We start from the raw sequence: 18,703 nt of genomic DNA on the forward strand, positions 1-18,703 counted from the left end.
ACTGTCTATATATTAAAAATAAAATATTGAAATGAATGGGGACCCACCTGAAATTGGCTTGTGACGCACCTAGTGGGTCCCGACCCACAGTTTGAGAAACACTGAACTAGAGGCTGCAACATAAAAGGGTCTGTCTTGCATTGCTCAACCAAAGGTCTAAGCATGGCAGAATGAGGAGCAGAACTGTGGGCAGAGTCATAAGGGAGGAAGTGGGTACCTTGGTAATCTGGCCCTGAGCCCCATAAGGGTTTAAAGGTAAAAACCAAGACTTTGAATTCAACCTCAGTTACTGGTAACCTGTGCAGGTAATAAGAATTGGAGTTGCACACTCATAAGCATGGGTCCCAAGAAGAACCCATGTGGCCACATTCCGGATCAGTTGATGTATATGAACACTTTTTGCAGGTAGTCCAAACAGAATGAATTACAATAGTCTAATCTCAATGGACATATCTTACGCTAGCCAGATTTCCTTTCATTGGACAGAGGCACAGCTGGTGTGTCAGCTGATTCACTCCCGGCCATGTTTGCTACTTGACGATTCAGAAACAAAGCTGGGTCCAGGGGCACCCGTGATGTGTGGAACCAGATCTTGTATGCTATGTATTGTCTCTCAATCTGGTTTTGTTCTTGCCTCCTCTGCAACAGGACTGTAATGTGGGTCAATGAGTCTCAGTTCTGATACCGATCACCCACAATAGCCAGACCAGCCAATGGAGGTCACTGCTACACAGTCGACAAGGGTATATTGCTATACTTGTGGACTCGAATGATGCTCTGTTCTCCCTCCCTTGGGCTTCATTCCTGTTGCAGGAATGTAGGTCTAGGAATGTATTTAGGTCTGATACCCTCTGGGTTGACTTACCAATCACTGTTTGGATGTGAATAAAAGACCATAGAGGTTCTTGGAACTAATTGGTTATTCTGTAGCCAGGTCTCCATGCCGGATCTGTCTTCTGCACCATCCTTCAAAGTGGAGCCTGGATATGGTAAGCTGAGGGAGCTGTGGCGGGGGCTGAAGGCAACTGTGTGCAGTGGCGTCACTAGGGTTTACGTCACCTCATGGGGGAGATCAGCACATCACTCCCATGATGGACCTCCTCCCATTCAGTGGGCAGAGCAATGCCTTGGGTGGCAGGCGTGGTGATGCAACATTGCCCTGCCCTTCTGGTTTTTTTGTTATAACTTTTGATAGAATAGAGATATTTCAACGTGATTTGTTCCATTCCATTCCGCGTTAAAGTGCGCATCAAATATTTCTAACACAATGGTATTATTCAAAAATATCAAGATTTAAAATTTTTTGGACAGTAGTGGTGTCTCTCTCTCTCTCTCACACACACACACACACACACCTGTGTGCGTCACCTGGTGCAGCCCATACCCCCCAAGGATGCCACTGCCTCTGTGTGGTTATCTCTGAGCAGGGTGCTTGCTAGCTAGGGTAAACTTTGAAGTGCTGATATCTAGCTTGCCTGTTTATTATTATTTACTTTATTTAAGAATGTTTCTATACTACTTTTCAACATAAAGTAGTTCACAGAGCAGTTTATATAGCAAAATACTATACTCGTATAATAATACACTCGTATATTTAAAGCAGCCTGTTTGAGTTTTTTGTTGCCCTTCTTGTGAAGCAAGTGGCAAACTCTTAGCATCTCATTTATATGGGTGCATATATTTTAATGAATGAATAGGGGCTAGTTGTTTCCTATTGGAGAGATGGTCATTGTTTGCCTTTCTGAGAGTAAAGATTATGCTCAGTGTGTGTGTGTGGGGGGGGGGGGGGTTCAAGCCTTTGATGCAGAGCCAAAGCATGGCACACACAAGGTTCAATACAAAAGCTTTACACAGTAAACATAATCTGATGCCCCCATGTCACTGTTCCAGGTTCTGCTGCTCCAAAGCCTGCGCCAGTCTCAGGCCCTGCTAGTCGCCCACCCTGGGCCGTGGATCCTTCCTTTGCTGAGCGATATGCCCCAGATAAAACCAGTACTGTGCTGAGCAAGCACAGTCAGCCAGCCACACCAACACCTATGCAGAACCGCAACTCCATTGTCCAGGCTGCGCAGCAAGCACCTGAAAGTGCCAGCAAAACACCCATCTGTTGTCAGTGTAGCAAAATAATCAGGTGAGCGATACAGCTGTGCTGATACAGTCTCAATTCCTTTTTGTTGCCCCCCCCCCCGTATTTCTGAAATCATGTCACATTGAAACTGGTTCACATATGATGCTCCCGTCCTTACTTGATTACTGTATGCCTGATGAATGGTAGCCAAATATGGTAACTGACTTTATCGAAAAGCATTGTGTTTCAGGTGGTGTGAATGTACCTTTTTGTTTGTGATCTGCAGTGGATCATTCACCTAAGCAAATTATCACCTGATGATGTAGTAATCAGATGATGTGAACCAGGCCTCTAATTCTTGCCTGTGCTTCCTATAGACTCAAAATCAGCTTGTCTCATTGCAGCAGGCAAAGTTGGCCCCAACAATTCTGTGGGGGGGGGGGAAGGGGAGGAACCTCCATAATTCTGTGTTTTCCAAATGGTTACAATTTTGACTGGGCTTCAGGACAAGACTGGCTCCTTCCTCATCACCAGCTCAAAGCTAACCCTTTATCTTTACTTTATCTCACAGAGGACGTTACCTGGTGGCACTGGGACGATACTACCACCCTGAGGAGTTCACCTGCTCACAATGCAGAAAGGTGCTGGATGAAGGTGGCTTTTTTGAGGAGAAAGGCTCCATCTTCTGCCCCAAGTGTTATGACATGCGCTATGCCCCCAACTGTGCCAAGTGCAAGAAGAAGATCACAGGGGTGAGTCCAACTAGAATGCAGACTTCTGGGCACCAGGCTGTTCTTTCAAGCATGTTGGAGGCATATATCAGACTGTTGTTGCTATGAACCCTCTCCTCTGTGTGGCAACCAGAGCGACCTTACTGAGCCTTCCTGTTCATTGTAGTGACTTAAGAACTGATATCCTGAGCTCTTGCTGAAGGAAACTGCATGGGACAGGCTTTGCATTGTGACAAGGATCTGGGAACTGTCTCCTTCTGGTCTGCATCAGGGAGCTGTCATAGCAATGGTGATGAAGAGCGTGAGCTGGGACTCTGCTTCACATCTTTCCTGGGCCATAAGCTCACAGGAACGCCATAGCAATCCACTCGGTATTCTGGTCTCATTCCATTCCCCTTATTAATATTGTATGGGGATAACACTGGCCCTCCCTATATGGCTGTTAAAATTGCTAAGTGGTCGAGATAATACATTTACAATGCTCTGAATGCTTTTGTACCCTAGCACTTTTTTTCTAAACAACCTTCAGTGCTAGCTTGGGAAGTGCAGCCTTAACAGTAGACTGACTTATGTTCTTGGGTTGCTTTAGGAAATTATGCATGCCCTGAAAATGACTTGGCATGTTCAGTGTTTTATCTGTGCTGCCTGCAAAACACCCATCCGCAATCGTGCCTTCTACATGGAAGAAGGGCAGCCTTACTGTGAGAGGGGTAAGGAGGAATTTGATTTTAACCTCTCCATTGTTTGTTTATTTTACTGTATTTCTACCCCTCTTTATTTCCCCAAAGGGCACTCAAAGCAGCTGTAGAGGAATGGGGTATCTTCAAAGTGTCTTCTATGTAAACTTTATTTACTGTTCCAGTCATAATAAGACTGGGTGTATACTGGAAAGGGAATATCCAGCACTGAAATGGTCTTCTCTGTAATAGGGGTGGGATAAGGAGCAGCTGTTCTTTGTATACCATAGAAAGAGGTTTTAGCAGTTTCCTATTATGGACAGCAGGGAGAGCTTGAGGAGAGAAACCCTTGTAATGGCATCCTTTTCTGACCCCAGTCTAGTTACCTCTTGGTAATGGTTGCTGGGCAGTGTCAGTTCTACAAGGTTGCTATGGAGATGCTAGAGTAGTACCTGCATCATGTAGCATGTTGTAAAGCATGCTGGGAGTTGTTGTTCATTTCCCTTCATTCCTGTTCTGACAGCCGCTACCCATATTTCTGGAATATTCCATTGGTAGACTTGTGGGGGGGGAGAGAATTCACAAATGAAATAGCCTACTTCCCTACCCCGAATTAACTGATGCAGTGGAAGGATCTGGAATTCTCTCAGATGAATGAACAGCTGCCTTGCATCATAAGCGGGGTGGGGTGGGTACACAGGATTTATAGCAGCATGTGTAGCCTTGGTTGGCAATGTCTATGAGGGTTGTCCGCTGTTTCCTCACAAATCCTTTGGTCTTCCAGTACAACAGCCTCCAGACAGCATTGGAGCGCCTGCAGTTTAGCCCAGGAAGGGTCCAAGTTTAAAAAAAGGAAATGGGGTGCAAGGTTGTAGAGACACAGGGACTATCTAGAACTACAATAGCAAACTGTAGGTCAGGATGAAAGGCTTCAGTGGGGTTGATATATTGAGCAGGATGGAACCAGGCCCTGGCATAAACCTAGGAAAAAGTTCTAGGAAATAATTTGAAAAGTTGCCATGTTAACTTCCCTTTTGCCATGGTCCTGGCTACCTTTAAAACCATGGCAGAATTGCATTGTGGGGATGCCAGTGCAAGCAGACTCCACCAAACTGACCTCCACTAAACTGATGGTGCTTGGGCCAAGGCATTAAAAAATCTTTCCTTCTCTTCCGTCCCTCCCTCCCTCCCCCATTTCTTGGTCAAGATTATGAGAAGATGTTTGGAACCAAATGCCGCGGCTGTGACTTCAAGATAGATGCTGGAGACAGATTCCTAGAGGCGCTGGGCTTTAGCTGGCATGACACTTGCTTTGTCTGTGCGGTGAGCACATCTTCTCTTGCCTCTCACCCCCCCCCCCCGCCCAAAGTCCTGGCCAATTTAACCCCATTCAGAAGTCTTGCTCTGGAAAACTGGAAGTTCAGTTCATGACAAAATGACCCGAGATGCCTCTCCTAGGCAAGGGGAGAATTTGCTACCATAAAGCTTGTAGTTGGGTGTGGATTCTGAACCATAGCCAATGCAGGACTCTTTGTTGCCTTGTGCCAAGTGGTGTCCATGCTGTCTCATGTTTGGCAGCATTTGGATCTAGCCGGTAACAAATGAGTTACCTGGATACTAGGCTGTTTCTATAGTATCCTCCTTCTTTGTCCCTGTGATTGAGCTGGGATGGGTGCATGTGAGTGGAGAACTGGTGCTTGCCTCACTGAGTATATATTACCTTTTTCCTCAGATCTGCCAGATCAACTTGGAAGGAAAGACATTCTACTCTAAAAAGGATAAACCCCTGTGCAAGAGCCATGCTTTCTCCCATGTGTGAGCGCAGGAGGGAGAGAGAAGACTTGACTGCCAAAGCTGCTGCCCTAGCCCTGCATTTTCATTTCCCACATTTTTGTCCTGTCCTGAGAGCTGGGCCCATTCTCTTGACAATCATTCCCAGTTGGGGTGCAGTGCTCAGGGTCCTCTTCAGTACTCTCAGAAGATTCAGGTACATGAATTCAGGTCATTGCCTTTTGGACAAAATTCAGTTCTAAACAAGTGCAGGAGGATAAGCAGAAACATTGCTGCTTTTCCCATCACTAGCCATAGTGTCATTGGTCAGAAGCACTTGCCTATATCCCTGTTACTTGTGCCAGCTGCAACCAAAGAGAGGAGGGTCCCTGGCCTGCAGCTCCCTAGCTGAAAGATTCCAGGTAATACTGATGCAAATCAGGCTACATCAGCTGTGATCTGGCCCTTCCTAGAGGTCGTCATCTCTGATATATGAGATCACTTGCTGTCTCACCTCTTGGGAAGCAACTTTTCTCAAAATGTGACTCTAGATGGGGCTCATTCCCAGTACCCTCCTGCCTCCTTTGCAATGGCCTACCATGTCCACCACCTCTTTCTCTATCTTCCCTGAGAAGCCATTGCAAAGGATTTCTACAATCCAGGCTGGCTCTGCCACACCTATTCCCTTGGCTTTTTGTCCGTTAGTCAAAATTCCCATGTTTAGTGGCAGAAGCCATATTACTCTAGTGAAGTTGTTAAAGTTAAACCATCAAAAAGCATTTTCCTTCTAAGGTTACTTGTTGGTTTCAAAAGCATTTGCAGAGAGGAAAGACACCCCTTTCCCAATTACCAGAAGTAAGTGGCTATCTCCAGGGTAGAGCAATAGGCTGTAAGCTACAGCAGAACAAGTAAAAATGTTAATTGAGAAAGCAATGGAGAACAGAGTTGTTGTAGAATCCAACCTCTTCTCCACACCAGCAAAAGCTGCTTCTTGCACCCCATGAAATGAACACACAATTCAATCCCCAACACACATTGCTGCATTTGCATGTAGCTCACTGCCTTGGGCTAAATGTGGCCCCAGAGCTTCTCTACCAAAGAGTTGTTGTTTCTGTTTTGCTCTTATGTATGTTTTCCAGAACCGTGCTGTCCAGCCGGGACTCTGATTCTTTGCCACCTCAGTGGTGCCTTCAGTGCCTAATAAAATGTTTTTTATCATCCATGTGGGCTGTAGTTATTTCTGAACTTGCACAGAGCAGTGCCTGGGCTGTTGAAAGGAAGAAATGGGGTGCGTGCTATGGGTGGGGTGGGGGGCAGGAGAGACATCCCAAAATAAGCACTGTCCTGTTTATTGCTTCCTACCCTGAGCCGCCCATCATGCTTGAAGGGGAAAAGCATCAGGGAATGGTTTCATTAAATCTCAGATCTGTGGCCGTGAAACTTGGTATAGCTGTTAAGACAGAAACTGGGATGAACACACTGCTGCTTCCCACCCCTTTTCCCTGGATTCAGGCACTGTTCCTCCCTGTTTTTTAATGAATCATTGTTGTGCAGTTCCTGACAACTTGGAGACATCTTTCATGCACTTCCTTATTTGAGACAGTGATATCCCTAACGTTAGCTGTAGTCACTTCTGTTTTGCGGACTCTTTGGTGCCTGGCATAGCTTTTGTGTCTTCAATCTAACTTCTGCTTTGAGTTGGTGGTTACTAATCCTATATTTGGTGACACATTTCCTTGCTGTTTTACAGTGCTTGCTGTGGTGAGCTTGTTGACTTGTGGGTCAATGACAGTGAGTTGACAGCGGGTTGACAGCAAAAACAGTGGGTATACAGATATCAGACTAGCTTCTTGCTGACTTTGACTTGTCTTGCAGGTGCCATATGTCAGGGTGGGGGTTGCTGTTACATCTGTTGAAGTATCTTTGGGATTGCAGGCTTGGCTCCATTCAGGGAGAGCAATTGTGTTCTGCTGAAGATAGTTTTAAAAGGACCAGATTTTCCAGGAGGCAAAGCATCACTAACACCACAGACTAGATGGTTTTTGAGGCCATAATTGCAAAGAAAGGAATTGATTGGTTGATCTATAAGCAGAGGTGGGAGCCAGACTTCATTCATAAACTGCTTCCTAGATTAAAAAGAGGCTTTATGGCATGTCACTCCCAGGATTTCTGTTGAAGCAGAAGTTTTGCAGAAGCACGTCCTGGTAGAGGTGTATGTTGGACTTTGCCCAGTGGATATTGGAAGCCCTAAGCAAGAGGTGGTGGGCAGTATCCAAAGCAGCAAGAGTTAATGTCCTATTTCACCTGACAAGGCTTCTAAGAGAAGTGCATCACTCAGAGAGGTCACCTGCTTTTTTTGCTTCAAAAGAAGCAGGCAGCTGCTCAGAGCAGCTGCGAGGTGGTAGTGGTGGATGGCAGCACCGCCCCCCACCAGTGTGCTGCCCAGTGATACTTGCCCCATGACTCCCCCCCCCCCCACTACACTAGTGGCTTCTCTGCCGTCTAGGACATGTAATCTCCAAAGCTTTGCAAATTTAAGAGTGCATCTCTGCTAGAAACCATATAGACTGAGGTTGGAGGAGCCAGGTGACTGAGAAAAGAAATGCAGTGCTAAGAAAAAACCTCACACTTGAAGAAACTGCTTGTTGGCGCCTACTTTGAGAGGTGCCATGACAGGCCAGCTGCTGCCCACACTGTACGGGAGTGAGACTGTGTCTCATTTCAAGATTTTCTCTCTGAAAACAACTGGAGGAAGAAATAAAGCAAAAGCCAGAAATGCTTCAAGGACTGCCCTATTTCCTATAATAGGGAGTTGAAGATGACTAGTAGCAAATGCAGTGTGTGACTCTAGCTTATGGGTGATGTGTGAGATTCTGGGTTGGAAAGATGATCCGTAGGGTTTCTCAACTTCTTGGTTTGGATTGTTTGAAAAAGCTCAGTCCTGATTAGCATGTGTCCTGAAAAAGAGTGCTAGTGACAAGCTGAGATTGCTGACAGCACCACTTGGCTAATTTATTTACTTATTGCATAGTAAAATGCAAGTTTTCAAAGGCAGAACCAATGCAAGGCTCTGATCATCAATGTACTTGGAATGGAATTGCACTGAACAAAGTGGGACTTTATTCAGAAATAAGCATGGAACTAGACTGTATTTTTATACCCTTCGGATAGCTGACTGAGAACCCAATCCTATGCATGTCTACCCAGAACTAAGTCCCTTTATAGTCAATGGGACTTACTCCCAGGCAAGTGTGGATAGGATTGTGGTCTGAAGCTACAAATCAAATCTTGTCCATGTTGCTGTAGTTGAAGTTGTGCAGGTCTGCTGGCACAAAGCAGAGTTTGGTATGTCCCTTCTTCAACCTGCACTCTAACCATCTTGGTCATTCCTCTTCTTAGGCTTCTGGAACATTGATCTGGACTGTAGGAGATTGATATATAGAAAAGCAGACTGGGCAAGGATTTTCTAGCTAGACCAATGATTTTCAATCCTTTTCATCTCTAGGCACAATGACAAGGTACTAAAATGGTCATGGCACACCCTCAGTTTTTGGCAGTTGACAAGGCGCACCACACTGCTGTGGGAGGCTCACTTTCCTCAATGGCCCTACTAATAAATGACCTCCCTGTCATGAATATGTACAGTTTAGGCCTAGGTTAGTATGTGAAGCCTGAACCAAACTAAGTCAGTAATGGAGAAGTGGCTAGCAGTTCCTAGCTGCAAGAATGTGAGTAAACAAACAAAAAGATTGTTGTCTCTCCTTTGCTGGCCAGAAGGGACAGACAACAAGAATTACAACCCATTGGAATGTTTAACACCTCAGTAGACTGAGGGGCGCGGGAAAGTAATGCAGCCATGGATCTCCAGTTGGGAGGGGTAAGAACTAGGAGGGCTAGCAACCAGACCAACTCCAAGAAGGTTCTGTCCTCAAAAGTTTCTGATTGGACAGTCTAAATAAGTATGAAGTCACTTCAGTACTATTAGCATAAGAAGTACACTAATGAGTGCTCCAAGGGGTGTGGCGGCTTCTTCTTGGACAGAGTTTTTGGGTGCAACATCTTGCACTCTTTGGAGCTCCATTGTCCCCAATGGGCATCTGGCCTCACGGGTAGCCTGGAGCTAAAAGATCTACAAGAGTAACTGACCCAGGTGAGAGATAGGTATTAACAGAGATAGCCAGCTAGCTTTATTATTTTATTGCTGATATGTTTCCTAGATGTTTATGCCTCTAGCATTTGCTGCCTTACTGTAACTTTATGTAACCTTATGTACTTAATAAACTAAAATCTCTTTTACTAAGTTGTTTCATTGCCTGTTGGGGACAAAGGTTCAGAATCCTGCCTAGCCTTTCAGCAAGCTACCCTCATTAAGGTCTAGTAACTTGAGGACTGAAGCTTTAATTGGAGAAACAGCTCAGTGCCTGCAAGGGATAGAGTTAAGCCTAGAGGGTCTCAGTGTCCCTGGACTGAGGCACTGGCACACACAGGGTGGTGGCAGTACTACTGAATGGGGGGGGGCCTTGAGGGCTTTAGGGTTCGAGAACCAAGAACTCTGAGCACCCCAAACCCCCCTAAGTTTGCGACACTCCCCCCCAACTCCTACGGCACAGCTACAGACCATTCATGGCACACCAGTGTGCCACGGCACAGTGGTTGAAAATGGCTGAGCTAGACTATAATTAAAAACCTTATTGTGTGGGGACTGATTGGACCATGTGAAGTGATTTCATTTGAGGGATAGTGCATAGGAGCATGTACAGAGTGCATCATCTCATTCTCCCTCGCAAGGTCGTCAGTTGAATCTCTCTGCAGTTGGGCTTGAACTGCAACCAGCAACCAGGTGTGGCAAGGGAAGCTTTCTCCAGGGCCCTGGCATGTACTGTGCCAAAAACTAAACCAGGGCACCGCACGTGGTTCAGTTTTACTTCAGGCTTCCTGCTCCTCCACTAGCAGCAGAGCCGGGGGCCGCTGGGGTCCACTCCCCAAAGTGGCTTGCTTCAAGATGGCCGAGCTGCACCCACCCGGGCACCCACGTGTGGACAGATCAGGAGGCGGGTGCTGGAGCCCTGGCCGGGGTGGGAGGGGGAGGCTGAGTGCCGGCTGGCTGGCGCTAGGACCGGGTGCGCAGGCAGGCGGAGCCTCCGCTCCTCGCCCTCCCGGCTCCCTCGCTCGCTGCTGCTGCTGCTGCTGCTGCAGTGTCTCGCAGGCAGGCGGCCTGTCTCTAGCCGAGCGCGGTCCTGTGGCTGCTCCCCGGCCAGTCTCGAAGCAGCATCCCCCGCATCGCCGCCGGCATGGCTGGCGTGAGCTTCAGCGCCAACCGCCTGGAGCTGCTGGCCTCGTACCAGGACGTGATCGGGGAAGACAGCCCCACCGACTGGTGAGCGCCCCGGGGAGCGGGCGGAGGGGATCCCGTTCTTTGTCCCCGTGGCGGCGAGGGGGGCGGTGGCGCCAGCCGCTTTGTGCAGGGGGGCGTGGGCGGTGCCTGCCCGCCCGCCCGCTTCCCCGGGGGAGCTCGTGCAGCCCCTGCCCGCCCCGGCATGCACGCGGGGGGGGGGCTCGGCGAGGGGATTCCGCGCCTCCCACCGGCCAAGCGCCCGGAGCCCGGGCTGGAGGGGGGGGGGAAGAAGCCATCATAGCCCAAAATGGTGCAGTGGCCACAACGCGGCCAGGCCGGCTGCTGGGGCGAGGCCCCTTTGTGGGGCTCGTGGAAGGCACCGGTGGAGGATGCTCCGGCAGGCAGGCAGCCTTTGCTAGTCCTGCTAGCGGGGGCGGAGAAGACCGTGGAGTGGCATCCCGCCCAGAAGTCCCGCAGCTCCTTGGGGGGGGAGCAGTTCGTGGAGCCCCCCCCCCCGTGTTCTCCTCGCCCTTCCGCTTCGGGGTTATCGGCGGCGCGCCCTGCCCGTGGGGGGAAGCTGCAGCCGTCCCAAGGCACCCCCTCTCTCCCCCCCCCAGCACGGCGCTTCGGATGCGGCGGAGGCGGGTCCCGGAGCCCTGCCACCTGCTCTCCTGCCTGCAGAGCCGTCCCGAGCTCCGAGTTGCCCTCGCAAGCCGGTGCCCCGGCTTGGCACTTGGCCGCAGTACGCGCCTCTCGCGCGGCCCCGGGTTCCAGTCTTCCCTCCCTCCCTTTTGGGGTGAAAGTTATCTGCTGGAGACACGCTACACAAAGGAAGGTGGGGCTGGGCGAGGAGGGGGGCGGGGGGCTGAAGGCTTGAGGGGAGGGGCTGTTCGGCTGGGAGAGGATGGGAAGGAGGGGTTTGAGGGGGGTCTGTGAGAGGAGCAAGGGGGGCTCTCCAGGCGGTCAGCCCAGCTCAGCTAGCAAGGGCAGCACCCCTCAGTGTCGCATCCTCTCCTTGGAGCCACCAAGGCCTGGCTGTCTCTTTGGCCCAGGCGCCCTCCTCCTTCCTGTCTTGCTAAGGCCTGTCGTCCGTTCCCCCCCCCCCCCAGGTTTCTTTGAACTGAAGCTCTTCACAGCAGCCTGGCCCTTCCTTGGCATCCCCGCCATCCCAGCCTTCCACTGCATGAGGAAACCCTGATGTGATGTGAAGGCTGCCATCGGGATGAAATGGGAGCCATCTCTACACAGCACCCCAAACAATAGGCATGTGCTCCATTTTTTCAGCCACTGGGGTGGGTTTTCATGAGGCCTGCGTGTTCACATTTCCCGGCTAGGGATGTTCACACTCAAGAGGCAGAAGGTGCTGAGAGAGTCACCATGTTTTTCCTCATCTTGAGAGTGCCTTGAGGCTTGTGGCAATCGATGCATCTGCCTCTGTTTGAAGCCTGGCAGAGGCACCGCCGGCCCAGTGTGTCGTAGCCTTTTCAAGTGATGACTTGGATCGAGACAATCATATCTGAGTTGTCAGAAAGTACTTCTCTTGTCTTTTTGAGATGAATTCACCATGCCATTAAAGAGCTGGGTATTGCCTATGCACCCTGTATAGTGTTTAGACCTCAATTCAAATCAGTAGCTATCTATAGGCTCAATGGACAGTTTTGAATAAGTCACTTTCAACATTCGGTTCTTCATCTGTAAAATGAAAATCAAAGGCTTCATTTCGCAGACCATCAGGTTGAAGAATAATAGGAAGCATTCAGTACCGTATCTGTTACTAACAATCAGAACTGCCACAGATTCCTTGGTATGTTCTGGGGCATCTTTTTGGCGCCCTGTTTTATTTTTAAAGCCCTAAATGATCAGTGCCTTGCATCCATTAGAGACCAAATTAAATATGCTGCTTGGATTTTCTTTAGAGTCACCAACTTAGAATCTGAAACTTGGAGATGACTAATAATAATGTGAAGTTTTTCTGCTCTGAATTGCTGATCCTCCCTCACTCTTCCCTGACATGGAGGATGTTCCTTTTCAGGAAATAGTATCTTGAATCTCCAGGGTCCACTCATACTTTTCGTTACCACACCCTGCCCTTCATACTATTTCTCGCTGTCTGGCAGGAGCTTTTCTGTCTCTGTTGTGGTTTTCTCTTTCCACTCAGGTTGCTGTAATCTCTTTGTCTACAAAAGGCCAAATCCCTGAAAATGTTGTACTGCCATCTTAGGGGTCACTTCTTCCTGACCATGCGGCAGATATCTGGATGGGGCAGATATGTGGCATTCTTCCAGGACAAGTGTTTTCTGCATTCTAGTAGCCCCATTGGCAGCTCTGATGAAAATCCCAGATGTCTCAAAATGGGTTGGTGAATACTTTAGGATCGCTGCCATTAAGGGCCAGCACATGGTCTATTGTTTAGGGATTAAGCTCTGTCCCAGATGTACCAATTTAGCATTCCTCTCCTGCTGGAGCTGGCCTGTGTCCACAGTGGACACCCTTGCCCACCTAGCCAGGGATCAAAGATAAGAATGCCCATTCAACTAATGTGGTGAAATGGTGATATCATCCAACAAAGAGCATATACAATATGATTAAACCAGCCCATGCTCTTGGCAATACTAACCCTCACTCTGAGTGGCTTATGCATTGTCAGGATCCAGCTCGCCTTTCAGGGAGAGAGATGCCATGGCAGATGGGAACTATCATCCAGAGTAAGTAAGATCAGATACTAAGTTTAGGAAGTTGTATCAAATTCCTGGTTGCTTTTGTGCTTGCCTAACTGTCATTGCATTGCAAAACCTGTGCCTAGTCCTTCCATAGCCTTCTTTTACATATGCCTGTTTGCACCATCGTTTACCCCCTTAACAAACTTTCCTCTCATTTTGATTTTTAAGCTACCTGGTCTGGTTGATGCAGTAGAGAGCATGTTGACTTGTCCCCATAACTACTAACTAGAGGTGGGGATAATTGTTATTTTTTTACCCAGATTTCAGTGTTTTCCAAAAGTTAGAAGTGATGTTATGTGCTTTTATTCAAAATTTACATTATAGTTTTAAATTATAATTGCTTTTAAAAGTACTAAATAGGTGATATAGGTGGTATAGTGTCAGCAGATGCAGCCACAGTCGTTGTCCATGTACCCTTCTTGAAATTATAAATAAAAACCAAATAAACCAGTTTTTTTTTGTAGATTTGGGTTTTTTTTGTTTGTTTTATGTATAAATGAGATAAATGAGCAGTGTTATGTGTTTTTTGTTTAATCATCACCATTTTCTCCCACCTCTACTACTAACCCTTTGCTACTGTATTCATTTTTGGAATTGCCCCTTGGAATCCGGGGCTTCCATCAAACACATCTGGGAAGGAAGAATTCTGAAGTCCTCCCCTTCTACTTAGTTTTAGCTTGGGTGGTGGCAGCAATGATTGCTATTTTATTCCAAAATAAGAGTGAGTTGGGCAGGAGGAAGGCATGTGCTGGGTGCACCCTCAAATTTCACAGCAGGGTACATCTTTTGGTTCAGTTGACTTGCTTTCTTATCACCTGTTGAACTACCCTATGCCCCCTGCCACCACATTATCCCTGAAGCTGCCTGCATCAACAGCAGATGGGATCCCTGAGGGACAGAACAATAGATAGCTTTTATCAGCCCCTGCTGTACCACTGGCTTGTGGCTCGGGTTTGTGCTTAGTTGGGTATTGGAGAGCTTCATCATTGTTACTCAAATACTAGTTATACTTTTGTTCCCTTCCCAGTACAAATGGAACAAATTCTATCCTGCTATCTCATTTTCCTCTTCCCCCATGCTTTGTAGTACTGAGGAGGTCCCCTGCTTCTTTGTAGCCTACCCCCCTTCCCTTCAAAGCAGAAGGTCTCCAGCTGCTCTTCTTCTCCTACTTCCTTCTCTTTCAAGGCTCAGCCACTTTAGAAACCCCTCTCTGTTTCCAGCTGGAAACCAGGGCCTCACTGCCTGTTCAGCCTGAGACGCATCTCACAAATCACAGATGCACACATGCTATAATAGTAAGGCAGGGGTCTGGCTAGAGCACATTATGCATGGAGATCATGTCGGGAAGTAGAAGGCACAAATGAGGAATGGAGGCAGTACTGGGCAGGGATGACAGTTCTGTGGTCAGAAAGGCATAAATCTGAGATAGAAGGAAAGGTCACCCAACATAAAGGGCCTGTTAAGGGAATGTAGGGAATGAAGATGAGGTGGTCTCTCCCCTCTCCTTGTTCTCTGCCCACTAACACACTTGTGAGTTGAGATCCTTGGGGCAGGCACCTGTCCTCACCCCACTGCGCACACTGTAAAATGTCATGTGTTTTTATCATTATTTAAAATAAATAATATTTAGAAACTTAACTAATAAGGAGTTACAGGGAGAGAAGGAGCGGCCAAGCCTAATTCATGAAGACTGACGTCTTCTGAGTCAACCAAATATCTGGGGTGGTGGGTCATTACTGGGATGCAGGATAGCAGCATGAGCAGTTAGTTCATGAGCAGTTAGAGAGGAATCAATATTGCTCAAGGGCTCAAAGAGCTTAGGGAGCAGGGAAAGAAAAGAGGAGGAACCAGCCAATGAGGAAGAAAATCTCTTCAACAGAAAATGGGGTCATTTCTGGGGCTGTCTCCTGCTATAGGTGGGTTAAGAGCTCTGGGTGTTATGGATTTGTTTCCAAGGCAATCTTACTTGTCTTAGGGAGAAGAGAGCACAGAGGGAATCCAGCTTGCATAAAACCCAGTGCCCCCTTGGTGAACTGTTTTTGGAGATGCCCCTGTGTCACCCAGATTCTGATCCTTCCAGAATATAGTATTTGTCTGGCACTTGTCAAGGAGATCCTGCAGTCAATAAGATTGCAAAGATTAGATATTCTTGGTGGCTTGTGATTGGTCTTCTGGCCTTTTAAGAAATATTTAGCGTGAACAGTTTTGGAGCAGCTTGTAAAGAAGATCTTTCAAATAAGCAGATGAGGCTTGGTTTAGCAGATATTGAATCAAATGGGAAAAACCCCTCCTATTCCAAAATTTGTTCTTGGGAGCTCTATTTAAGCATTGTGGTTTTGGAGCTAGCCTCTACCCTTTTTCATTCTGAAGGAGGAACTATACTGTATCCCTCTTCAGAGACAAATATAAAGTACTGTAATGTTGCCTTGCAAGTGGACCAGATAAACTGTCTAGCCTCTGACCTTGCCTGTGCAGTCCAACTGGTATCACTGGCCTTGCATATTCTGAGGCTCTAGTCAAAATATTAAAATCTTCCGCAACACTCCTACATTTGTGTCCTACAATTGCCCCCACCGTTATCTTGCATGTCTCTATTCACGGCTTCTTTTTCCATGGTGGTAAATTTGCTTGCTTACTGGCATCTCCAGCTTCCCTCTGTCCTCCCTTTTTTCCTACCTTTTTTTTTTTTTTTTCTTCAACTCAGCCATCTTTTCTTCCCATTCTGCTGGACATGTCTGCCCCAACCACAGGGATCCCGTGAACACTGACTGGTCTTACTTTGACTCCCTGGGCCTCCTTTGTCCCTTCCTGTTTCCTGAACACCAAGTTGGCCTTCAGAAAAAGGAAGTCCCTTCCATCTGGTGCTGCAGCAAAAGTGTTTTCCCCAGCAACCTGCTGTGCCAAGCAGTTGCCTTAGGTTGCTTGTTGCTACCTCCACTTGTAGCCCAGGGCAGACCTCTGCCCAATTAGTTGTGTGTGAGTCTCCAAGACACAAATGATGGGAAGGGGTGGGGGTTTAAGTCCAGCTTGGGCTAGAGCTTGTAGGAGTACACTGAGGCAGCAGCTGGCAAGGCTTTGTGTGGGAAATCATCAATGAATTGTGGAGGCTGGGATGGCTTTGCAACAAATGAGGTTGGAGGGTGGGGCTTGAGATGCCACATGGCACAGGGAAAGTGGTAATTTAGAGACCACAGGATTCTGAGACTGGGAGGGAGAGTCACTTGAAAGGATCATGAAGGTCAAGGTAGAACTGACAGAGCTGATAGAGCCTCCAGTACCTAATTCTAAAGCTGTAGTGGAAGTACCCAATTCCCTTCTTCATTTCTGTCTCTCTTCTGAAGGTCTTCCCCAAGTCCAGTTCTCAGTGCCTGTGTTTTGATGCTTCAAGAGCTTAAGTGGCAAGGCTCTGTAATGCCAGGGTTCATTTTTCTCTGGAGGAGGGGAGGTATATTTATTTGCAACTATTTGTTGGCGCAACATAGCCAACAGTGATCAAACACAACAAAGATATGACCTTAAAATGCAATAACTGCTCCCTGTGGGCTTAGTGAACACCTTGTGATGAGCAGTGCCTATTTCAAATGGCTCCTACCTGCCGGGAAACCGTGCTCCTAAATGTATTGAGACAGGCTATGGTTACTTGGTGGCAAAGGAAAATCACTTGACATATGCTTAGAGGCCTATTCTGGGATTCAACCTTGGGACTAAAAAGGTTCTTCTGGGACTGAATGCTAAGCCCCACATTTAGGATACTAGGGGTAGGAAAGCTGGCTGTTCCGTTCTGCTAGGTCAAGTTCCCTGGGAGATGCTGTACACACCAACTGGGGCTGGGTGGGACAGAACAATAACTTCTTTGTGGAATGAACCCCACCCTGGTGGGCCAACAGCTGTCAGTGCACCAGGACATGTGGTCTGAGCCTTTCCATTCCGGAAGGGGTGGGAAAGTGGGGGAAGGGCACCTGACCAGCTCCCTGTAGCTCAAGGTCATTGAGGTGAGTCTGTCTACTTCGGGAGACGGCTGTAAATCCCCAAGCAGTGCTTGCTTACTGGGCTGTGGGGGCATCAATTCAATTACCTGGCAGAAGTGACTCCTGATTGAAAACCACAAAAACTGCTGAACGTGGCAGAAACTGCTGCAGGTTGAGAAAAAGAAGACAAAGATTCTGCCTCTTTGTTGGGTGGGGTGAAAAGTGCTGCCTCTGCTTTGGGGATACCTCCCATCTGCCTATGACCTTCCGCAGAATAAGGCCCCCTGGGTGGTCCTTGAGAATTGCAGGGCTGGCAGTTAGGATGAGGCTCCATTGGAACTGTGCTTTCTGAAATAGCCAGCAGCCACTCCTCACAGCTGCTTGTATGCTGGAGCCTGAATAGGAGGACTGAGATTGGGCAGCCTCTGATTTTCTGTTGATTTGGGATTATGCTAGACACCCCCCCCCCCCAATAATGTCTGATTTGCATGGCCTGCTTGGTATTGTGATATCAAGACAATGTGGGGCGGGTCTGAGTGCCTCTGCTGGAGCAAAGAACTATAAGAGATTTTGGAGAAGCAGCAGAGTTTGTTGGGGGGAGAGGAAGAGCCCAGGGTCTGCAGTGAACAGCTGAGTTTAGCCTTGTGGTGTTTCCTTGCAGCAGCCCTGACTGCACTCTCAAGGTTTCCCTAAAGCCTTGCCCCTTCCACAAAAGGGGAGGTTTGGTCTGGTGCTCTGCCTCCTCCTGCCCAGGGTCTGGCGGTCCAAGCCACCCCTCCCCCTTGCAGAGGCTGCTGGGGCCCATTACTTGATCAGAAAGGAATTCGGTGCCGTTTTCCGCATGCTGGTTCCCTGGGGCTCATGGTGCATTAGAAACACATGTGCTGCACCAGGGGCTGCACAATGGCAGCAGCGGGGGGGGGGGGGGATGCTGCTCTCATTTCCCACCATGGTGGGGGCAGGGATTTGTGTCTTGTTCTTATTCTGTCTGCAGAAACTTAGAGTAACTTCTGGGCTATGCAAGATATGCATGCGTTCAGTGGCTCTGGTTGCAGAGGGCTAGTTTGAAATGTTTCTGTGGCACAGTGATTCGACCCCCTCTCCTAATCTCATCTAGCAGCACTTGGGAGAATCCAGGCTGGTGTATAAGGCTTTCCTTTTGAAGAAGGGAGGCTTAGTGGGAGGGGTGCAATGACATGTCATGTGTAGTTTTTATTTAAAGAGCAATCGGGAATACTGGGGTACGCGGAGAGTACGTATGGGTGACCTTTGTGGGAAAGATGATGGGAAGCAACCAAACTCAGCCACCATTGAAAAGAGATATTGCTCATTAAGCACATTTCATGCACCCTTCCGCACCCACATAGGCATTCAAAACTGCCTGAGTCAGCAAGAATCCAGCTGCTCTTGGGTGGGGTCGTGGTGGGAGCTCTT

The 18,703-nt window shown here is 48.1% G+C and overlaps 2 protein-coding genes across 5 annotated transcripts in view; both read left to right on the forward strand.

Moving 5' to 3' along the window:
• Positions 1-6,468, forward strand: part of PDLIM7 (PDZ and LIM domain 7) — a 44,728-nt gene extending 38,260 nt beyond the window's left edge. The window contains exons 6-11 of the mRNA XM_066618540.1: positions 931-989; positions 1,891-2,131; positions 2,640-2,820; positions 3,389-3,509; positions 4,684-4,799; positions 5,209-6,468. Coding sequence (XP_066474637.1) covers positions 931-989; positions 1,891-2,131; positions 2,640-2,820; positions 3,389-3,509; positions 4,684-4,799; positions 5,209-5,295 — 805 coding nt within the window. The 3' untranslated portion in view covers positions 5,296-6,468. The remainder of the gene's footprint in view (positions 1-930; positions 990-1,890; positions 2,132-2,639; positions 2,821-3,388; positions 3,510-4,683; positions 4,800-5,208) is intronic.
• Positions 6,469-10,459: 3,991 nt separating this feature from the next.
• The window catches only part of DBN1 (drebrin 1), a 34,111-nt gene continuing 25,867 nt past the window's right edge, over positions 10,460-18,703 (forward strand). For all 4 annotated transcript variants that reach the window (XM_066613701.1, XM_066613702.1, XM_066613705.1 and 1 more), the window contains exon 1: positions 10,460-10,623. In XM_066613701.1, coding sequence (XP_066469798.1) covers positions 10,538-10,623 — 86 coding nt within the window. In that variant the 5' untranslated portion in view covers positions 10,460-10,537. The remainder of the gene's footprint in view (positions 10,624-18,703) is intronic.

This window comes from Tiliqua scincoides, chromosome 2, assembly GCF_035046505.1.
Source record: "Tiliqua scincoides isolate rTilSci1 chromosome 2, rTilSci1.hap2, whole genome shotgun sequence".
In the NCBI taxonomy this organism is placed as follows: domain Eukaryota; kingdom Metazoa; phylum Chordata; class Lepidosauria; order Squamata; family Scincidae; genus Tiliqua; species Tiliqua scincoides.